Source organism: Paralichthys olivaceus, chromosome 20 (genome assembly GCF_024713975.1).
Source record: "Paralichthys olivaceus isolate ysfri-2021 chromosome 20, ASM2471397v2, whole genome shotgun sequence".
In the NCBI taxonomy this organism is placed as follows: Eukaryota; Metazoa; Chordata; class Actinopteri; order Pleuronectiformes; family Paralichthyidae; genus Paralichthys; species Paralichthys olivaceus.
The window spans coordinates 14,670,080-14,691,281 of NC_091112.1; the positions used below are offsets into that span (position 1 = coordinate 14,670,080).

The following is a 21,202-nucleotide window of genomic DNA, read 5'->3' on the forward strand; positions in this document are numbered from 1 at the left end:
TACAGGATCATCACACAACGATTTAACAGCGATTTTTTAAGGTTGTTGTGAAAAAATGACCATAATACATTGAAACAATATTAAACTAAGATATTACAATTATTATCGTAATTATAAAATCCTCATTGATGGAGAAAATACTACATTGGTGGGTCTCTCTCCCATCTTGCCTTGATTCGCAAGGCATTCTGGGAACTTTTCATAGCCCTTGGTTTAAAGTGTGGGCCTGAAAAATCTCAGTTTCGAGGCTGTACTTGCCCCTACCCCTGCATCCCAACAAGAATCGGGTCACCCTACCCCTACATGTGAATGTGCAAAAACGGAGGGGTAGGGCTAAGGGGTGAAATGGGATTGGGCCTTACTATCTGGTTTCAGCCATTTATCATATGAGGGGGGTTTTGTATTTATATGCGTGTGTTTCTGTTACAGACCTGACTAGTACAATGGTATTAATGTGGTGCGGTGTCCTTTTTATGACATTTTGTGTCGTTATACATTTATTACCTGAGGGTGAGGGATTTGGAGGCATGTGAAGGGCCTCAGGGATGAAGGCTCTTTCTTTCACACAGAAACCCCTCTCCCTCTCAGAGTAACTTTAAACCTGAGAGGCCCCTGCAGAGGGTTTCTGAAGTGCAGGCTGCAGAATAACCTTATGAACTAGATCCATGGTTTTGTTTAGTTTAATTAACCAATCTGAACAAGTGCACTATAAAGCCCTATGACACTGGTAAAACTAAATGCCACTGGTTTTTGTCTGCAATGGGAATAGATACAATCTACATTCTTTCCCAGGTCACTCTCAGCAGTTTACGAAGGGTTTTATTGGCTACAGCGTGATAACAATCACACCCAGGTGAACACACCAATTTCTACTTCTTTATTTGGGCAGTTTAGCCCCTGACAAAATATGGAACTAGTTATAAAAAACATGCGTATTCCTGCTGAAAATTGGGTGTAAAAATAGTATAAGCTTACCCTATCACATCTCTACAGTACATTCACATTACTGCTCAAATGTGAACTTAGGTATGGATGCAAATGGCTAGGTGTGGGTAATAATTAAGTAGTTTTTTAGTATCACAAAAATAAAAATAAAAATTAAAAAAGGTAGAGAGTTGCTCTTATTCAGAAAATATCCATTTACTCAATTAATATGGCTGTCACAAGCAGTAATTCATTCACCATGAACAAAGTCACAACACGCCTGAATGAAAACACTACAACAACAGTACTCTTGTCAACAGGATAGTTCATTAGCACCTGAGTGACAAGTATGAAAAAAACACTTGAACTGTTCACCATTGGTCAATTGGGCCACAGTTACCAGACCAGAACAAGACAGAAACTATAAAACTCACCTTCCACAGTAGTTCACATTCCCTTTCCTCCAGCGCTTTCTTGTGTCTTAGGACGAGTGCCTTCACCTCAGTCTGCACCACCTTTGCCTTTATCTCCACTTGCTCTGCCATGGCCTGGACCTTCTCCATGCTTAGCTGGAAAAACAAAAACACAATTACCTTACTGATGAGGTACAAAATCAGAAGCAAGACAGAGAAAAGGCAGTAACGTGGTGATGAACAAAGATACATGATGATCTCTCACCCTGCAGTGGGACAGAGGGCCACACAGGAATATCTAAATGCTCAAACAAAGCACTGCCTGGTCTGTTTTATGGCTCAGGTGGGATAACAGATGACCTCCAGAAACAGGATGCAGACCATCAGGAAACATTAAAAGAAAGGACACAATATGTGCCATCTTCCTGGCAAGCGAATGCAACAACACTTGCTTGGGTTTTGTCATCTATTCAATTCTTACATTTGGCGGCTCTTCGACAAGGGAAAAGGAAACGTGGGTCAGGAATAGGAAGTCAATTCACAGTGCACAAAATGAAAGAGCTTCCTACTGAACTGAGTCATCACTCTATCGTATTTAAAATTGTACATTGTAATACCTTTAGCATAAGAGGAGCGCACTACATTTAAAACAGTTTTCCATCTCAAAGCACTTATCCTTAACCTTAGTTACCTCCCCTAAGAAGGTCAAGTTTTTATCTGCGTTTATTCATCTGTTATTAGCAGGATTACACAAAATTACCATTTCATTGGATGGAGGGATGTGGAATGGCTTGTTTAAGGAACTGATATTAAGGAATTTGTGCACATAAAATCTGGATCCAGTGAATATAAATGTGGTTTCATAAGGAGACTATTGGGCCTTAGCGAGTGTATGCTTGTGCTATTCTAGTATAAGTTAAGTTTCGGATTTCAAATGTCAATATAATTATGCATTGAAAAGTGTCAAGAGTTGAACGTTTGAATAACATGGCATAGATTCCTAGGCTTTTTTATAACTAGATATTTACTACTGAAATCAACCTATTTAAACTCCATCTTATTTCAAAAATATTTAACACTGTATTTTATTTGTGTGAAAAGGGGTTAAAATATTTATAGTCCACAACCTAATGAATTGAAAAATTAAAGTTTGGTAGCATTACTGAGGTAATGTATTATCAGCAATATCCAGTAATCTTTGGTCTTGTATGTAAAGTTGTGCTGAACAGGGGGTTCTTTTTATCCAATGACAGGGTGGTATTGGATAATTGAGATTGGAGGACATCTTTGTAATTACAGGAACTGAAAAGCAACTATGGTTTAAACTTGGAAATTATACTTGCGAGGGCTTTAGTCTTCACAACAGACAATTTAAGCAAAATGCGTATTCTTCTCTTTGTCTCCCTTCCCACCTCCCCCAGTGTTTTATCTGGCTTTTCCTCTGGCGTTTTCTGGGAGGTCACAGGGTGAACTGGACCTCACAGGGACGTAGGGGAGGTAGGATAAGGCTTCCTTTGTGATATCGGCCGCAGGGATCAAAGGTCGGCTAAACCTCTACAGGTCATGATCTGCAACCCATGTCTTAAGACACATACTGCCCACCCCCACTGCAACCCAGCAAGAACAAAGCCTGGCAGCAGGGTACTTTTCTCTTACACCCAGCCTTTTCAGGCTGGCAGCTAAAGGGTCAACTAAATCAAGCACCCAGAATAGCAGGGAGGGAATCCTTAAGGAAGCGGGGGGTGGAAACTTCTCAAAATGGGACGAAGAAGGTGGTTATGTGAAGTGTAAAAGCCACCCCCTTTCTCCAGTTGTTTTTGTTTATTTAAAAAAAACCCACTTTATTTAAGTTTTTTATTTTATTTTTCTACCTTCCTCCCTGAATCTTTGTCTCTCCTTGTCTATATTTTTTTACTTCCCATTCCTTGCTCCAGCTCAGACTTTAATTTAAACACTTTGTTTTCAGACATCTTCTGCCTGCTGTGATCTCCCTCTCCCCCTCAGTGTCGCCATCTTCTCTGCTTCTGTGTTTCCCTCAACATTTCCAGGAGAGTACAGCTTGGAACACAAAGAGGGTCAAACTGACCAATCGGGCTGCAGAGAGAAAGAGCTCCGTCCAACCAGGAGGTCACAAGTCCAGGGTCAGAGGTCAGGGAAGATAATGGGTGTGGAGTGGGCAGAAATTTCCGACTGCAGGGGACAGGGTTGTGTGTGTTTGAGTGTTTACATATTATCTGGCGTCAGCACTTAACTACGGTGGTGACCTGGGACAAAAATGGACAAACATTCACCTAACACCACAAGGTCTTGCCAGATGGTAGGCAGTGTGTCCTTTGACTCCGCTGCATGTATCCTGGTGCTTTCCATTCATTCAAATATGTTGAGGTCTGGCATTTGAAATAGAGCCAGAAGAAAACTGATATTTGGACGGTAATATTGTTATTCTATAAAGTTTTTTTGTAGAATGTTAGTCCGTTTGTAGTAGAGGCAATAGGTTTGCTACATTTTTTTTATTGTTTTTGCTCAATAAGACACTACAAATGCTATTTACAATATACATATATAGGAGAGGTTCATGGTCCTTGCTTAACAAACAATGATGACACAAATTCAAAATGACCCCAAACTGCTACTTCTACGTTATGTTCTATGAAACAATGTTTTCAGAATGATTCATATCAAGATATTATATCCACTGACGCACATTTTAAAAAATGTGTCAATATATCATATTGGTCAGGCTCTAGTTTAATCCCTGATGTATTTTGGAATTCAAAGCCATGGCATAATTACCCATCCATTATGGGACAAAGTGTGGGTGACTCCTTGAGAAGCAAGAGAAGGTTGAGGACTGCTGAGGAGATAGTACATGCCATCATGTCAAATGACAACAACTAGTGTTTCATGTTTTAGTCAAGTCTTTATCAAGGTCATGGTACAGCCCTACCTTCCAGGAAAGAAAGGCGGCACACCCTGGTGTGAGCGATCTACCCTTGTCCCTCTGCACATTTATCTCTATATACACACAAGGCTACAACCAAAGAGGATTTTAAAGTTGTAATTGTTTGGTTCTTAAAGAGAAACTTGTCATCATGCATTCCCAGAGCTAATTTTTTTTTTTGTGAAAACCACTTTGTAATCTTGTTTAAATAAGTGCAATACAAATAAAGTTAATATTATTATGATATCAAACTGTGCAGGGCTTTGGACTGTCTTTATAAAAACTGTGTTAGAATATAATGGAGCATTATTTCATTTGTTCATTGCCTCACTGGAGTAACAGGCTAACAGTTGTAGAAATTGTTGCTTCATACAAAGTGCAGTACAATTTATTTGATTGATAGGACAATACCCATCAATGGAGTACAGGGCACAGCTTGTTACCCTTATAATTCTAAATATCAACAGTTCATTATTAACTTTTTCTCACTGCTTGTACTTTAGTTAAAGGTCCAGTGTGTAAGATTTAGGTGTAAAGGATCTTTTGGCAGAAATTTAATGTAGAATAATCCTCAGTATGTCTTCACTAGATTGTTTCATCTAAATTGTATGAATTGTAGCTTTCTTTACCCTAGTAAAAGCCCTTTATGTTTACATCGAGGGGGTCCTCTCTACGGAGGCCACCATGTTTTTTACATTAGTTCAGACTGAACAAACTAAACTCCTTTTGACTTTTTATGACAACTGACGCTACCACGGGTTTCGAAGGGGAGGGTGAGGTGAGCGTGTTCAGCTGCAACATGCAATTTCACCACTGAATATCACTAAATTCTACACACTGTACCTTTAAATTTACTCAAGGCAGAGAAAATCAGAGACTTCTGACATTTATGCAGCCACTGATGACATTCCATTGATGAATGAAAAAATGAATGCAAATAACTCAAACTGTCAAATGACTAATTCTTTCTATCATTTGTTTCAGAACTATTTGAATGCATTTCCCTTATGTCAGTGCTGGTAATGGTCTTAATTGGTGCTTAATGAGCTAACAGACACAACAAGCCTGTGATTAATCTGCTCATCGTGCATTTGTAACTATATGAGCCTGGATCTTAGAGGGGGGAGCTGCTACCACCCCATCTATAATTACGTAAATGAAGAGAGACAGTGTTTGTTTGTGTGGGGGAGAGAGTAAAAGGCGGAGGGGGGTTGTGAGGGAGTGAGTGAATAGGGGGAGGGCAAAGTGTTCCACATCTTAAAAAAAGAGGGGAATTTTCCTTTCTCTAAAATCTTTTAAATGCCTGATCTACCCTCCCCCATCCTCCTCTCCACTCCTCCTCCCCCTTTGACCTTCAGTCCTGCCCCCGCCAGATCTCACCCCATGTGACCCACCCCCTTTAAGGGCCAGCTGGACACCTCTAACCCCGGGCTTCCCAGCAGGCCAGGGCTGGTCACTCTCAAACATAGTCAAGCTGATCATCTCTAATAGCAGATCGAGGGAGGATGGAGAGACACAGCTGCTCTCTCCAGCATCTTGTCGCATTTGCAGGAGACAGATGAGTGTGGATCTGTTCGGTTTGACCTTCCAAAGGATGGGCTTTATATTAGACCTCAGAGAAATGTGCAGGAGAGATTTTGGCTGTGTTGAGCTCCGACTTAAATCAGTTTGACATATTTGAGTCCAACAGAATGACTCAAGACAATGATTAAAATCATTTGGGCTTGTTCCCTTTCTTTCATTTGTAGATTTTCCACACCTGCATCCTGATTTATTTAATGGTCTTGGTCCCGGACTTAAAGGTTAGTAAACAAAAATCTAAATGAATAAAAGATGGAGGGATATTTTCCAAAATGTTTCCAAGGTCTGTCTGTATTCCTGCCTCACCTGCACAGCCTGTCGTCCTTGTTCTGCATCTGCCAGCAGCTGGATGGTGATGGCTCTGCAGTCCTGCACGGCGTCTTGCAGGTAAACAAAGGTGTGGCCCATGTGACGGCCCACACTGCACTCCCTGCAGATAGGCACCGAGCAGGTTTCACAGAAGAACAGGAACACCTGGAGAAAACAGAGAGAGGGAGATAAATAATTATATTTTGTCTTCAAAACTACACCTGCTGTCATGACCATACAACAAAAAAGGGTGCAGAACACAACTCCCATTGGACTTCATATACTCTAGAAATTAACAAACTTGATCAATTGAGATGTGTGATGCGTCTACAACTCACTGCTCATTGTGATTGTTTTTTTAATCTCATAAGTTTTTAGCCACGAAAACAACTACGGAGAATAAGAAAAATGCAGCAGGAGATTCTCCAGTGGGCACATTCACAACAACTAAAATCTCTCGAGTGTTCGGGCGAGGGGTGGCGCGCCATGCAGAGGAGGCAGGATGTAATGTATAAGTTTCACTGCAGAGATCACATGGTTGGCCTGTATCACCAAAAGTTACAGAATCCTTCCATGTTGACATCTTCATTGAAGTCTTCTTCATTTATGGCTCCTCTTTTTCATTCAGAGAAAGTTGCATTCTTTTTGGTTGTTCTCTCTAGTTTTGTGTTCGTCATGTTTTCACAATCATCACCTCAGGTAAAAGGGGTTTTTGCGTAACAAATGACACGTTCAAAGTCCTTGGGCTCCGTTATAATGCTTTTATTTATACATAACTAAATTACATAACGTTCTTTTCTTTTTCTTACCAACCATCTGTAACAGCAGTAAATTTGAATATATCAATGATAGCTCGAGAGCCACCGTTAAGATTTTAATTAATTAAATCTTTAAAATTCCATACTGTACCTGAAGTATACTAATCTGACCCTAAAACCACGCCAGAATAGAGAAGGACCTGTGAACAACCTTCAAATGAAAATAATTGCTATGGTATTGACCTGTGACAAGATGACAGTGGATGATGATTTCTACAACATATACAGATTACACAGATTAATCTATTACCTGTTGAGAAGTGCAGTCTTATGTATGCTATGACACAAGCGTGAGTGACAGATGATGAAGTACAAAGCAGCACTGGTTGACAAAAGTGCCCCCATCCCTTGGGAGAAGAAGCGTAAACGTCATTTAACCTTTGTTGAAATAAAAAAAAAACCTGAGCTTTGCTTTAAAGCTCCTGTATAAATGCTGATTGCTTGTAATGGAAGGCTAATTAAATATGCACTGGCCATCACATCCCACAGAGACACCAGATCAATTTCCTCCAATCACAGGATACCTGAGTGGATGGGGAGGGGCCTGCAATCAATCCATCAATAAGGGCTGTTCCCCTGGGGAGCTGCATAATCTAATGACGGACACACACACCTCCCCCTTTATCTGATTTCCTCCTTTCTACCCCCTTACTTAAGCTCCTCTTCGATGCTTTTCTTCTTGTCCATTTCTTGCCGTCTCTCCTTCTGCTGAGCCCTGTCATCCGCTGCTGTCTCTGAACAGCTCTGTCACTCAATAACCCGCTCCTCTTTTCTCCCCTCCTGTCCTATCACGCCCCCCATGAACATCCCCTGAATTCCAAGGGGACGGGACACACAAAAGTGAGGAATGCAGCTGGTTTAGTGTGGAGGTTATCGGTCCAACACCGACTCTAATAGATGGATCAGGTATTGTTGACAGTTGAGCCAATCAATCGTACTAAATTCTATGCTGTTTTGTTGACACACACACACATACTACGTTATGCAGTGCCAGTGGACCCAAGGACTAATATAGCATGAACCATGCACTAAACCTTTAATTTATGTTTATTTTGTGTTTTATTTAATTCATTTATTTTAAATAGTACTACTCAACTGTGATTCATAAGGTTGTTTGAACTAGTGTGATTAAATTTGATTTACATTTTGTTTTCACTGGAATCTAAATTTTGGTACAATTTGTTGTGAAATTTAAAAGGTTTACATTTGAATGTTAATCATTACAAATGTATTGTTTTACCAATAAAGAACAATTCAGTAAACTTTATTTGTTACATTTGTTCTATAAAGTTAGGGGAGGAATTCAAGCCCTGTGTTGCATAACACATAAAATAATGATCCCAGCCAACCAAGTATATCTGTCAGTATCAGGACCGAAAAAAGCATCACCAGTGCAGATTGCCTGAGATGGACACAGGGCTGGGGCAGCGTTTAGATCAAATGATGCTGCTCTAATATTGACAATTATATGGCAGGTGGTTTACTCCACTGTTAATTCTATATAGCGAGAGTAGAGAAAAAAAAGCCTCTGGACAGGAAAATGCTGACTTGCTTGCTCCTGGGGGTTGTTAACATAAGAGAAGCCTCAGTTAAAGCTAATGGAAAATGCTAATCTAGTTTATGACACACAACCAGCCACACCGCTCTAATAAAGGTGCTAATTTACTCAGAGCTTGGCAGTAACAGTTGCCCCGAACAACCAACTCAGACTAAGTCAGCCATTCAATGCACTTTAATTGCCCCTATTGGCAACAATTTTTTTTGAACAGTTAAATAAATCCCTTCATCCCTCTAATGCAGAATCTTCCACCAAACTGGTCCACCATGTGTGATCCACCATCTTGCTCCTGTTGTTTACTTTTTATCGTGCATCGCCCTCTTTTAGCGACAAATCCTTCATTACAGTGCTCCAGTCCAAAATGGTGGAAATGTGGGCTGGTTCACAGGTCATCCAGAATCCAAGATAGAGGGGAACTAGTTCAAGAACCTCAGCTAAGTTGGTTCGGTCATGATTAATGAACAATAATTGTATGCCCCAATCCCAATTCATTTATACGCCCATAATATCGAAAAGATTTTATAGGCTACTCAGAAATCAATAATATAACATGATTGTGTGCTCTCATCTTTCCATTCACACGTGGAAACAAGATTCAATGAAAAACAACAGGATGACCTGCTATTGAAAACACTGGAGTCATGTTTCACGGAACTAGATACTATGACAAATAGCTGCATGACTTCAAATATCTTATATACTATGTACAGCTTATGTGTCATCAACAGCTCAACAGTCCTCGAGGTGAAACCCACGGCTGTAAATTACATAACACAATGGCCTTTTGGAATGCTGGTCGATGTTATCAGGCCCCTTTAACCAGAATACCCCTCGTCATGTTGCCTTTTTGATTGTTTCCACTGAAACAAACAAGCCGCCCCACGTGGGAGATTTTAGATACATTGTCAGCGTCCAGGAATCAGAGGTGTGATCTGTAACAACATCATCAGCGTCTTTTCCTGCATGCAGGCTCTTCCTATCCACTCACACAGCTCACTGGCTTTTCCAAGGGGTCTTCATGGAAGGATCCTATTTATCATTTACCTTCCTCCAAAGGCGTTATTAACAAAGAAGTAATTGATCAGAACTGTTATGTCTGAGTCCAGAGAACAGCAAAAAATTCTTAAAAGGCCAGGAGTTCAGCAGCTCTGTCACACATGTGCTACTAGAAGAGACCAGGCATTTCACAGCCATGCAATGCACCGGATACGCTGGACGCCCAGCGCACGTGATGAGAAATGTGAAAAACAACTTAAAAAGATGTGAAATGGGCGTGGTGTCACGCTAACAAAGTTGTAAATTCCACAGAGAACACCCGGGAGGGAGGCATTCAGGCAGAGTCAACTGACCTACAGAACTGATTTATTACATATTAACATTTGGCACGCTGACAAAATATATAGAGGCACATGATGATGTACTGGTAAAAAAACAACAACCAAAAAACTAACAACAAAACACAGACACAGAAAGTGAAATAGAAGGTCAATGTGCGCAGGGAGTTTTTGCTGGGACCAACATCCCACCAGCAGCTATAAAGCTCTGGGCAGTAGGGCTCAGCTGTGATGGGGGAGGCAAGTTATTGTATTTCATTAGTGCACCGGATGTTTCTCATTCTCCTTCTCTGCCCATTAAGCTCCTTCATTACCCATTCACACATGGACTAACCCCCTATGTTGGGTTCTTGACAAACATTAAATCAAATGGACATCTGCATTTAACTTACGTTTTGCTTGTTCTTGCTGCCGCCTGATTTGAACTGAAAAACCTTTTAATAAAGCTGATGATCAATTAGTTGTTTAATCCATTAGAAAATAAATGAGAGAAATCAACGACGATTATAATGATTCACTGGACGGTTTGTTTCAGATCACTGTAAATGTTTTTTGAGTTTTGTACAGCTGCTCCAAAGTAAAATAAAGACAACATAATTTAAATTTTGGGTACTTGGAAAGCATGAGCATTTTCACAATTTGTGACAATTAATTGACTTAAACATATAATCAATATTGCCAAGCAATAATATGCTCAATATTTAAAGTAATTGTAAGATGCAGCCCTTCATTCAAATATAGTCTACCATTACCAATGTATGAAAAAAAGCCAAGTAATGGAAAGTACTAGTCATGATTTTTATGTGCAGTAATGCAAGTCATTAAACGTAATTTCATGTGTACTACACAGCAGAGACACACAAGTAGCAAAAAGGTCAGCAACATTACACAGCCAATGCAGGGATTTTAAATAGTAACATGTTTATACACATTCACACTCGAATCTGCTAATTCAATTTGACAAGCTGAAACTTGACAAGAGCAAAATACTGAAATCCTGTAGAAAATAATGCTGAAGTGAATGCATGATGGCTTTGTGCTCACACAGCAGCACACTGCAGTTAGTCCCACCCTCCCCTCTTAGATACAGGGGAACTGGGGGAGAGGGCATGAGCTGAACTAGCCAGTAAAATCACTCTGCGCAGCATTTGCTGCCTGCATGCACAGTAGAGCGGGGGGAAGGGACAGTGGCCATGTAATGTCACATTGTGGTGCCAGAAAAACCAGGGCTGTACTGGGAACTGAGAAAGCACGTTCTTTGAATCCACAAAACGTCTCTCCTCTGATAGTGAGACGCTTGGACATCTGCAGTGGTCATGTCCAAATGCCAATTTCTCAGCAGTCTCCAGTAGACTCTATACCTTGTCAGTCACAGGCAAGAAAATAGTTTATTTTGCAATACCTTACACGTGGTGAAACTCGATTTATGACAGGAAATTAATGGAATTTTTGTGAAGGAAGTGAAATGAGTTTTAGACATCAACATATTTTGACCCCAAATACTGCTACTTTAATTGAAAAAGCCCACAATATTTATGTTGTACAACCTTTATCAAATTTACTTTAACATTGCACTCTTCATTTCAAGCATCTTGTTTTCATATTCAACCAACAGCAGCAGAATAGCTTCCAATAAATGTTGCTTTAATTATAATTAAGGTTGACAAATGCTTTAAAGCTTCTACCTTTGCAACAGTAAGTACAAAAATAATATTTCATCATTATATTACATAACGTTTTGCACACTTTCTTCTTTACTTTTATTCTATTGTCCTTTTTATATTTCTTTATTCTCTTCTCTTGACCTCATTCTGACCTGCATACTGCTGTAACAAGTGAATTTCCCTGATGTGTGGATCAATAAAGTTCTATCTATCTATCTCTCACTATACTGTATGCATTACCACAAAAATGTCAATAGCCATTAATCTACAAGATTAACAATTTAAACATTATTTTACATTATTGTACATCATGATACAGGAATCCTTATTCTGAGACAAATTCAAACTGTGGTATTTTAGAAGGATATTACTGCTACTGACCTATTGTGAAGTCAGGAGCACTAATTTTTTAAGATGAGATCAGTGTGTTTCAGGGGTTTCTTTTTCCAGTAGCGGTGTGCAGGGACTTCGGTTTGTGTGATTTGATAAGTCAAGTTACTCTCAAGAAATGAAATCAGAAAGTAGTAAAAAAAAAAACAGTTGAATTTCAGTAAATTATTTTCAAAACTTGATTTTAAAACCTACATTTTGTAATGAAATATTGTCTTCACAAGTTCCAAAAGTAATTTATAAAATAAACATACAAAACACACACCCAATTAGAGCATGTGGGATGACGTTTGAGAAAATTTGGCTTGTATGACGACACATTTATTTTCTACCTGTCAACGCACAGAAACAAGAAAAAGTTAGAAAGGACATAAATAATGCACACTGAAGGGACATTCCAACAGGATGACGTCAGTGAGTTTTGCAGCCTGAACCAAACAGATTAAGAAAAGCAGTTTCTGTTGAGAAACTGACACATTTGTTTATCTTTGTGTTCTGTTGGTTAGAACATTGATGTATCCAGAGTAGGACAGATCCACACGATACCCACACAGTTTTACTTGGAAGCTCTCAACCAACATAGCAGCCCTATCATTCATTCACAGTTTGCCCTAACTTAACAATGATTTTGTGATCTAAATGTGTTACAACAATAACTGTGAAATGAAAAACGAGTTTTGCCACTTAAGTTAAGTATTGAGAGTTTAACAAACTGCACCAGCAGCCATGGCAGCAGGTGGGGGTATCCTAGTTCCATAGTCCTGTAATGCAAACCTGGATGTTGTATCATGGTTTTAGCTCAGATTAATTAAGCTCCCACAATTGCTGTAAATCTGCTCATTATAGTGTTAAGACCCAAAGCGTAACTGTTAATCAGGGTCTCATCTCATACAACGGTCTAAAAGCTCATTTATGCTAAAGCAAAATACTGTTTTATGAATGGGCAGACCTTCTTTCTGTATCCCGAGTTCATTTTGTGCGTATTTGTACCTGTCGTCTGAAAGTTTACAGATAGCGGAAACAGAGCAGTACCAAAGGAAATCCTGGGGGAGCAGTGTAGTTCAAGCTGGACTACCACATGACACAAGGAAGAAATTTCAACAATGGAGGAACTATTTAAGAAGAGACTTAAAGAATTGGTAAGAAAAGGTACATTATCGCAACCTCTTCCACCATCGCACTTTGTTTTCAGGTACTGGACTGTGCGCTGCCCTCCAGTGGATGTATTCCTCATCAACCATGCCAACATAAAAGCATTCAGCAATTTATCTTCAAAGCAAAAGCACAAGTTTTGTTTTTTGCAGCAATGCCTCATTCATTTTCATTGCAGATAAGCCAGGTAGGATGAACACAAATTTCACTCTGCACCATAAACTGTACATAAAAAGCTCTGCACACAACATCCAGCTCACAAACAAAAAAGTGACTGTATATTGCGTGCCTGTTAAAGGAGGCTCCAGGACAGGTCAAGCAAAGAGCCCATTCTAAACAAGCATGTTTAGACTGAAAAATGTATTAGCGTTGCTAGGCCAATGAAAATATAAAGGGGGCCAGGAAACTCTGATATAATGGCCAAGTGGGACATCAGAGAAAAACTCCTACAGACCCCATTTCAACACATCAGGCAGAAGCAGGTGTCAAAAGGCTTGGTTTACACACAGACACAAAAAATGTTCTTCCACTATGATGGAAATGTTACTGAGACCATATTGTGGACTGAAGCAAGGTGTTTTCTGCACAGCAAAATGGATCAGTGGTCTCTGAATGAACTGTTAGTGAGGAAACTCACGTCATCATTCTGCATCTGTTATAGTTATATTTGAGAACTATGGGAGCAGAGGGAGAGATTAACAAAGGTACTCCTCTTAAGAAACGTCAAATAGACAGCACCAGCCCTCGCACCAGCCCTAAGCCAGTCTGGTATGTCAAGGCTGGATAATCTGTCAAATACCCAATCCCAACATTCCCAACAATCCCACGAGTACCATCTGCCAGACAAAGCTCCTTTTATGGGACTCACAGAAATATACTCTCATCTTTTCCATACACCCTCCGTATCTTGTTCACATAGTTTTTCCTTCCATCGGTCTCTCACTCCTCTCACTGCTATTTCCTTCCTCCTCCGCTGCTGCCCCGCCCTCTCATGGCAACCCCTGTTGGCTGTTTGCCACGGACTCAACACGCACACGGACATGCCTGCCGATGTTTTGAAACTCAGCCAGATACAACAGGGGAGGCGGTGGCCGCAAGCCGACGATCTGATTGGACGGCCCCACAGCAGAGAAGGAAAACAAACCACAGTCAGCTGGCCTCCTTACCCAGCGAGCATGTGACTGACTGTCCTGTGTTTAACACTTGAGCCATAAAAAAAAAGAAAAAGGGAGGAGGTGTGGAAGAGAAAGGGGTAGATAATGATGAAAGGAATAAGTAAAAGAAGTGTTACAACAATAAGAAGAGAAAAAAAAAAAGGAGCATGAGTCAGAGCTTGGAGTAAACAAAAATGGAATATGGATCAGCTGGGGCGTAGCGAATGTGCATGTGTTATTACAGCCACAGGCTAGTTAAACATTAAAGAACACTCAACAACCCATTTACTTAATATTTTCAATGCACAAAGTAAATGTATTAGTAGTGAGCGCTGCCTTGCACCTATGTGATTGAAGAATGTTTGGCTTTAGATCACTGTATTTTTCAACTGAAGGTTATTTTCAAATATGTCTGTTAGCATAACCTTGGCCGAATGATAGAAAACCACTACGGGTAGACAAATCATGGCTGGAAGCTGCACAGTATCAACCAAATATGCTTGAGAGCTTTAACGATAAATGTGTTAACAACCCAATCTCACTGAGTGAGGTCAAATAATGGCCACAGCATTTGTGTCCTACCACCAGGTAGACAGTGGCAGGCTCCAGCTATTAAATGGGTTTTTAATCCAGTTGTCAAAGAGAATGTGATGGATGCTTTCCTTTCTACACATTAAATTTATACGGCCCAAAGTCCTCAAATGGACATCAAAGCTGGGATGCACACGCACATGCACGCTCTTCCTTCAGCTACATGAAACAAATTCGCAACACACAGGAAACAGAAAATGCTCTCTAATTACTGGCACATGCTGCGCATTGAAACTCTGGAAGTCCAACTTCATATAATCCAAGTCTGCTGGCTGTGTGGAAACACACACACACTAAAATCCTCTTCAGAGGATAACTACCTACAGATGGGAGATACTCATGGAAAGGAAAACGTTGCTGCCGCACACTCACACGGATACTTCCAGGAGTGATGAAATGTAATCACTTGCCCCTCAACAGCAACAGCTGCTAAATCATGTTGAGGAGACTTTCTGCATCTATAATGTCCACCGTCTCTGACACAGAGCAGCCAGAGAGCGCTGATGAGAAAGGCAGGAGTTTGCAGAGGAAATACCCAGGGTGTGTATGTGAGAGAGAAAGAAGGGGAACAGAGAACCCAGGAGGTATAAACTCAAGTTACAGGAATTCCTCTGGCCTTGTTTCAGCGTCAGTGTTGGGTTAGGTTTCCTTACAAACATTCTCTGCTCGCGAGCTCCATATGGTGGGGGCGGGGGCGGCATAAAGCCAACCCAGTGTGGGTCTGAAGTGATAGTGTTAGTGTTCCTCTGCAGAACAACAAAATAGAGCAATAAACTTTTATAAAGAATTGTAGAACTGTGGAAATGTGTGATAAAGTACAAAACAACTCCTCGGCCCCCCACTGCAACTGAACATGTCACTATCTTCCTCACTGCCTGACAGAAATGCTCCCTGTGGAGATGCGAGCACACTGGCGGGCCGTCAAACTGATTAGTTCAACTTCACCTCTTTCTTACAGCACGATGCATTTTAGGTGCTCATTGCCCAGCAACCACTTTCTGTCTACTCCCAGTCTGCTCCAGTAACCCCCACCTTCAAACCCAGCCCTAGTAAATAAAGACAGGATTGTGTGTGTATGTGTTGCTGGGAAGCCATGCACGTGCACAGCCAGGCATGTAGCTATGGTGACAACAATTTAATCTATACAACAGAGTGACATTTTGTGGGATTATCATATCATTAGCCCCTCAGATGGAGATGCAGGCATATGTGGATGTTGGAGAGGGACATCACAGCAAGCAGAGGGCACCTCCATTGATGTAATCCAATTTTCCATTTCAACAGACACAGTGTTGAATCCTCTCATACGGCCTGTGCCTCACACGACCAACAACTGACATTTATGTTGTTTAAGCAGGCCAACAAATTCACTCGTGTGCACAAACCATATATATTCTTATCAGTGTGTAGCCCACTCCCTTTACTGCCCATGATGTCTTATCTTACAACTGAAACTCTTTTTTCCCCAACAGTAATCAATATGCTTCCATCACTTTGGGAAGAAACTAGGTTCTAAAATGAGTGCTACTTTGTTCAAATTATTAAAGAATGAGTTCACTCCAGAATTACATGTCGTCTCTGTGTGCACAGAAATTTAAGCCAAAGCAAATAAACATGATATTCAATGCACGGACAAAAAAGGGTAAAGGTAAACATGACACAAAGGATTTTACATGAGCTTCCTTGTTAAGAGGGTCCTGTCCCTCTTTTTCCAATTAAGAGAGAACACACAAACTCCATTTCTGACCACTTAATTGTGTTACAGTGCCATCATCCTATTTTAGCCATAAACTAAAATCACCTTAAGCTGATTAACATTAATACTGTAAATGTATCTGCTCTCTGCAAAAAGGTCCAGTAATACTTATTTATTTTCGTTCCTGTAGTTTGTGTGAATCCGTGTACATGTAAAAATAAAAGCATTTTGGGAATGAGTTGTCTGCTTACTTAGACTTGCACTTGAACACTCAGCAAAGCCTACAGCTGATGCATGTATGCTCTGGGCTTGCGGAGGCAGCAGACCAAAGAAACATTAATTGAACAAATCACAAACTGTTTATGTGCAACCGCCAATCTGATTAACAACAGGGATGTGATAGAAAACAATGGCTAAAATTAGAAATGACATATTTTATTGCAACAACACAGGAACTAATCTTGATAAAGATCTCTCACATGATGAAATTAACCATTTCTTGGAGAAAGGGTCTTTGTATTCCTGACCAGTATCAAGCTATTGTTGTTATCATTTGTAATTATGGCTGGGCGATATGGAAAAAAAAGCACCAGCATGTTTTTCAGTCGATATCTATATATAGATATGTTGCGATATAATTTAAATGTTCAATGTTATTCTTATGTAGAAACGTTTTTTTATGCACAAAACAGATTTTTACTTGCTCATATAGTCATCCTGTGCCACTGTACTTATTCATAACGTTTCATACAAACCACTACATTGAAAAGGTATATATAATGTACATACCCCGCATTTTCTAAATTGAATTAGTATTCTTTATTTTTATTCTATTGCCTTTTTCCATTTCTTTATTCTCCTATTACGACGTAACTTCATTGCTTCTTCTGCAACTCTGTCTACAGGAGTGTGTGTGTGTGTGTGTGTGTGTGTGTGTGTGTGTGTGTGTGTGTGTGTGTGTGCATGTGTGTGCGTGTGTGTGCGTGTGTGTCTGCTAGTCTCTGTCCCTCCTCACACACAAACTGATAACTACATATTTAGTTATTAATCAATGATGTTGGATCATGACTCTGGATTGTTCCAGTCACTTTAACCCTGATGTCCGGAGTGTGCGTCATGTAACGTCTCATGTTGTGTCGCAGGTTTAAACACGTATCTCATAAACTCTAGAGCGAATCCAACAAACACAAAGTAAACGTCAGTCCTGAGCATCTGTCTCAAAGCAGCGCTGGTTCTAAATATTCAGTGGTTGAAACAAGATAAAACTATGAACGTAGCTGAAAACATGAATCATTATATTCAGTCACTGTATCGATGCAGAGTCGTCCACCTCTCTGCAGCAGCCCAAACATTAACAAGTGTGCAGCTGCTTCTCCTACATTCTGTGCTGTGCTAACTTGATGTGGGTGTTGCTCTATTGCAGCCACATGATTGGTTCAGCGCGCCACTATTCTTATTTTAATTGGCTGTTTGTGTTGTCTGCCAAAACGTGGACGAAATGAGTTCTATTGACGTTATATTGATATGTCGTAAATTTCTATCAAGGAAAAGGTATACCGCAATAATTATCGAAATTGTTTTATCGCCCAGCCCAACTTGTAATTATCGTGTATGATAATAATTACAAAAACTACTTAGACTTATATACAGACTTTCATGGAACTCAGGGCCACTCTGTAGAGTAAGGAAAACTAAGAAGCCAATGATTAAAATAAATAAATACATAGATGACAAAAATAGCAGCCAACATTCAACAGCAGTTACAATAGCAATAGTCAATAGCTGTCAACATAGTAACACCTCTAACTTCTCAGAAAACTGTTAAGGACAATATGAAAATAACATGCTTCTAAGACACTATTTAACAAACACAAACTAAGAAAGCAAACTTGAGTGTTGAGTACATTTGCACTAGACAAACCAACTGGGGATTAACAGAACAAAGGCAACTGGAAAAGACAGTTTCCCTTTGACAGATTATCAAATATTAACATTCTAAAACGTGTTTACCGGCCAAAACAGGCTTTTCAACCACCCTCAAACAGCAGAGAGACAATGTAAACACATGATGGAAGTGGAGATGCTCGCTGCTCATAAGTAAAGACAGAATGAGTAGCCTACTCTTGTGTCATTCCCTCCCCCAGGGCTAAAGCACAGTGAGTAAGGCTATACTGGGAAATGAAGCTGTTACTGGAAAACAGAGCCCACCTATTTACTGGCATTGAATGGGGGCTGTGCATGTGGGAGGAGACAGGGGTACTAGATTAATGTATTCAAACTAAGGACAGATTATTCATTGTTATCATTACATTCCAATTTAGATTCAGCATGGTTAACAACTGTAAACCCAATCTTTTTTTTTGGTCTGCTTTAGTGTTAATTGCCGTTTGGAGTCAGTGTTCCCCACAGAATCTGATTCTATTCTATCTGTGGCAGCAGTGGCTGGGGGGTGGAGACACTAGGGTCAGGTCAATGTGGGCTGATCATTGTGATTGCCCAGTGGACACAAACACTAACACGGTGCATTCTCATGCGCACCTGAATGACAATTGCACAAAGGGGTGTAATGCTAAGGTCTGTCTGCCTGCTGAGAACTGCATGTCTGTGTAGGGGTGGTGCACAGCTATGGCGTAAACTACCAAAGTTATTTCAAGTTCTGCTGGCCTGCCGGGGATGGTCCACCAGTCTTAGCATGAAGGTAAATGTGTTTGCGAGCAGCTCTACAATGAAGCAGTGGTGCAAACCACTCCAGTTGCTGTCAGACATGCACTGGAGTCCAGACATTTTCACAGAATTTCCCAGAGGGGCTACATGTGAGAACCCCTTGTAAAATAACTTTAAAATGTCTGAGTGTGCACAATGAAAATACAGCAGGAAAAAAAAGAATACAAATATCTCAAGACGAAAAAAAGGGATGAAGATGTCAACTTGGAAAGACAACAAGATTCGAGAGCTTTTGGTAATAAAGGCCGGTGTCAATAGGCTGTAAAGAAAAACACATAATTTCTGCAGTGGAATTTATACATCATTTCCTGCCTCCTGCATGCCCCACACCTCGCCTTACAATTTCAGGCAACTTTCCTGTTGTTTTGAACGCATTTGAGCCACACACGCTGCTGCTCCATTCTTTATATGTGAAAGGCAAACTCAAGAAATTGCTGGAACACATTTTCCAGTGTGAACAGGGCTTAAGTTAGATATCTGCCCTGTTATTATTAGGAGAGTATAAACAAGAAAATGGCTTCCAGGGAAATATATTAAACATGCCTAATGGCCCTCAAGGATACCCACGATGCATTTTGGTCACATGTAATATAAACATTTGTCATTTAACCAGTGAACTCTACAGGTCAGCTGGTTTCAGACATGACCTCTGGGTAAAATCTGGAGAATTGGCTATGAAGTTTACCCAGAATTTGCCTTTCACACATGAACAGCGCAGCGGGAGGTTTTCTGCACAGACGTGTTCACGACAGCAACAAATCCTATGTTGTTATTCAGGTGAGAGATGCAGCAGCTGGGTGCAGAGGCAGGAAGTAATGTATTGACTGTGCTGCATAGTACTTTGATTGCATTTCCTTGTACTGCTTGCGACTGTGCAAATTATTGAGCTTAAAATCACAGAAAAATGGAATGCCAGAGACCAGATGATCCACTTTTCCCACAAGCGTTGTAGAAATACTTGCTTCTAGTCTACAAGGAAATCAAAACAATGACAACTGGTCTGCTTCCCTGTGACACCGGCACCAGCATGCTTTTTAAGGTTCAGTTAACAATTAACGGCATCCTGCCGTGTCACATGTGTTTAACTATGTATGTGACAACAGGTGACTAGGTGCACACACAGCTGTGACATAAGAGATTGGTGTGTTAACCACATCTGTTAATTGATCATGTAATATGGTAACAGAGCTCATATTTTTTTTAAATATACATTGAGTTTTTTGCATTCAGCTCTTGCTGAGTCCACTGACACTTCCAGGCCTCTTTTTGGACAAAATATTTTTCATGCTCAGGGCCAAGTGGATTCTTCTGCCTCGGGAAGAACTTCCTTCAGCTCCTCACCAGAAACCACAAGTGGTACAAAAGTGACATTTCATGACCCCCGCACTACTTATGATATATATTAATCTTCCTGGAGATATTACTAAACAAAGAAACGGTTGGTTTCCTGATTTATAGGGCTTTGAAATTTCACATGGACCTTTTGGGCCCAAGTTCCAACTTGTCTCTCCCATTATCAGAGAAAAGCTAGATCTCCATAATATGTTCTTGGATAGGACTTCTAACGGTCATAGAAACATGTGTGCAGTTACTACATGGGCCTCTCCCTGCCCTGAATGGATGGTGTGGTACGGATTAACCAGACTGCATGCCTATATGTGTGTGTGTGTGTGTGTGTGTGTGTGTGTGTGTGTGTGCGTGCATGCAGGGTCAGTGTGTGTGTAAATCCAGCTCAGCACACGTGCCTATTTGTCTCTAGGGAACTAGGTGAAGAGCCACTCAGCTCCCTTTGAACCTAAGGCCATATGGCCCCCACTATGGCTCTATACTACACACATAATGCTATTACACTATAGGAGTGTGTTTGAATGTGTGTGAGCGTGCACATTAAATAAAATATGCTTAAGCTGAAAAACTACTCAACCAGTAGGGCAGGTTTAGATGCATTTGTGA

General features: G+C 40.4%; 1 protein-coding gene across 1 annotated transcript in view; it reads right to left on the reverse strand.

Annotated features, from left to right (window-relative positions):
• The window catches only part of trim71 (tripartite motif containing 71, E3 ubiquitin protein ligase), a 34,374-nt gene that overhangs the window by 11,158 nt on the left and 2,014 nt on the right, over positions 1-21,202 (reverse strand). The window contains exons 2-3 of the mRNA XM_020090621.2: positions 6,166-6,333; positions 1,359-1,493 (exon numbers count right to left, since the gene is read on the reverse strand). Coding sequence (XP_019946180.2) covers positions 1,359-1,493; positions 6,166-6,333 — 303 coding nt within the window. The remainder of the gene's footprint in view (positions 1-1,358; positions 1,494-6,165; positions 6,334-21,202) is intronic.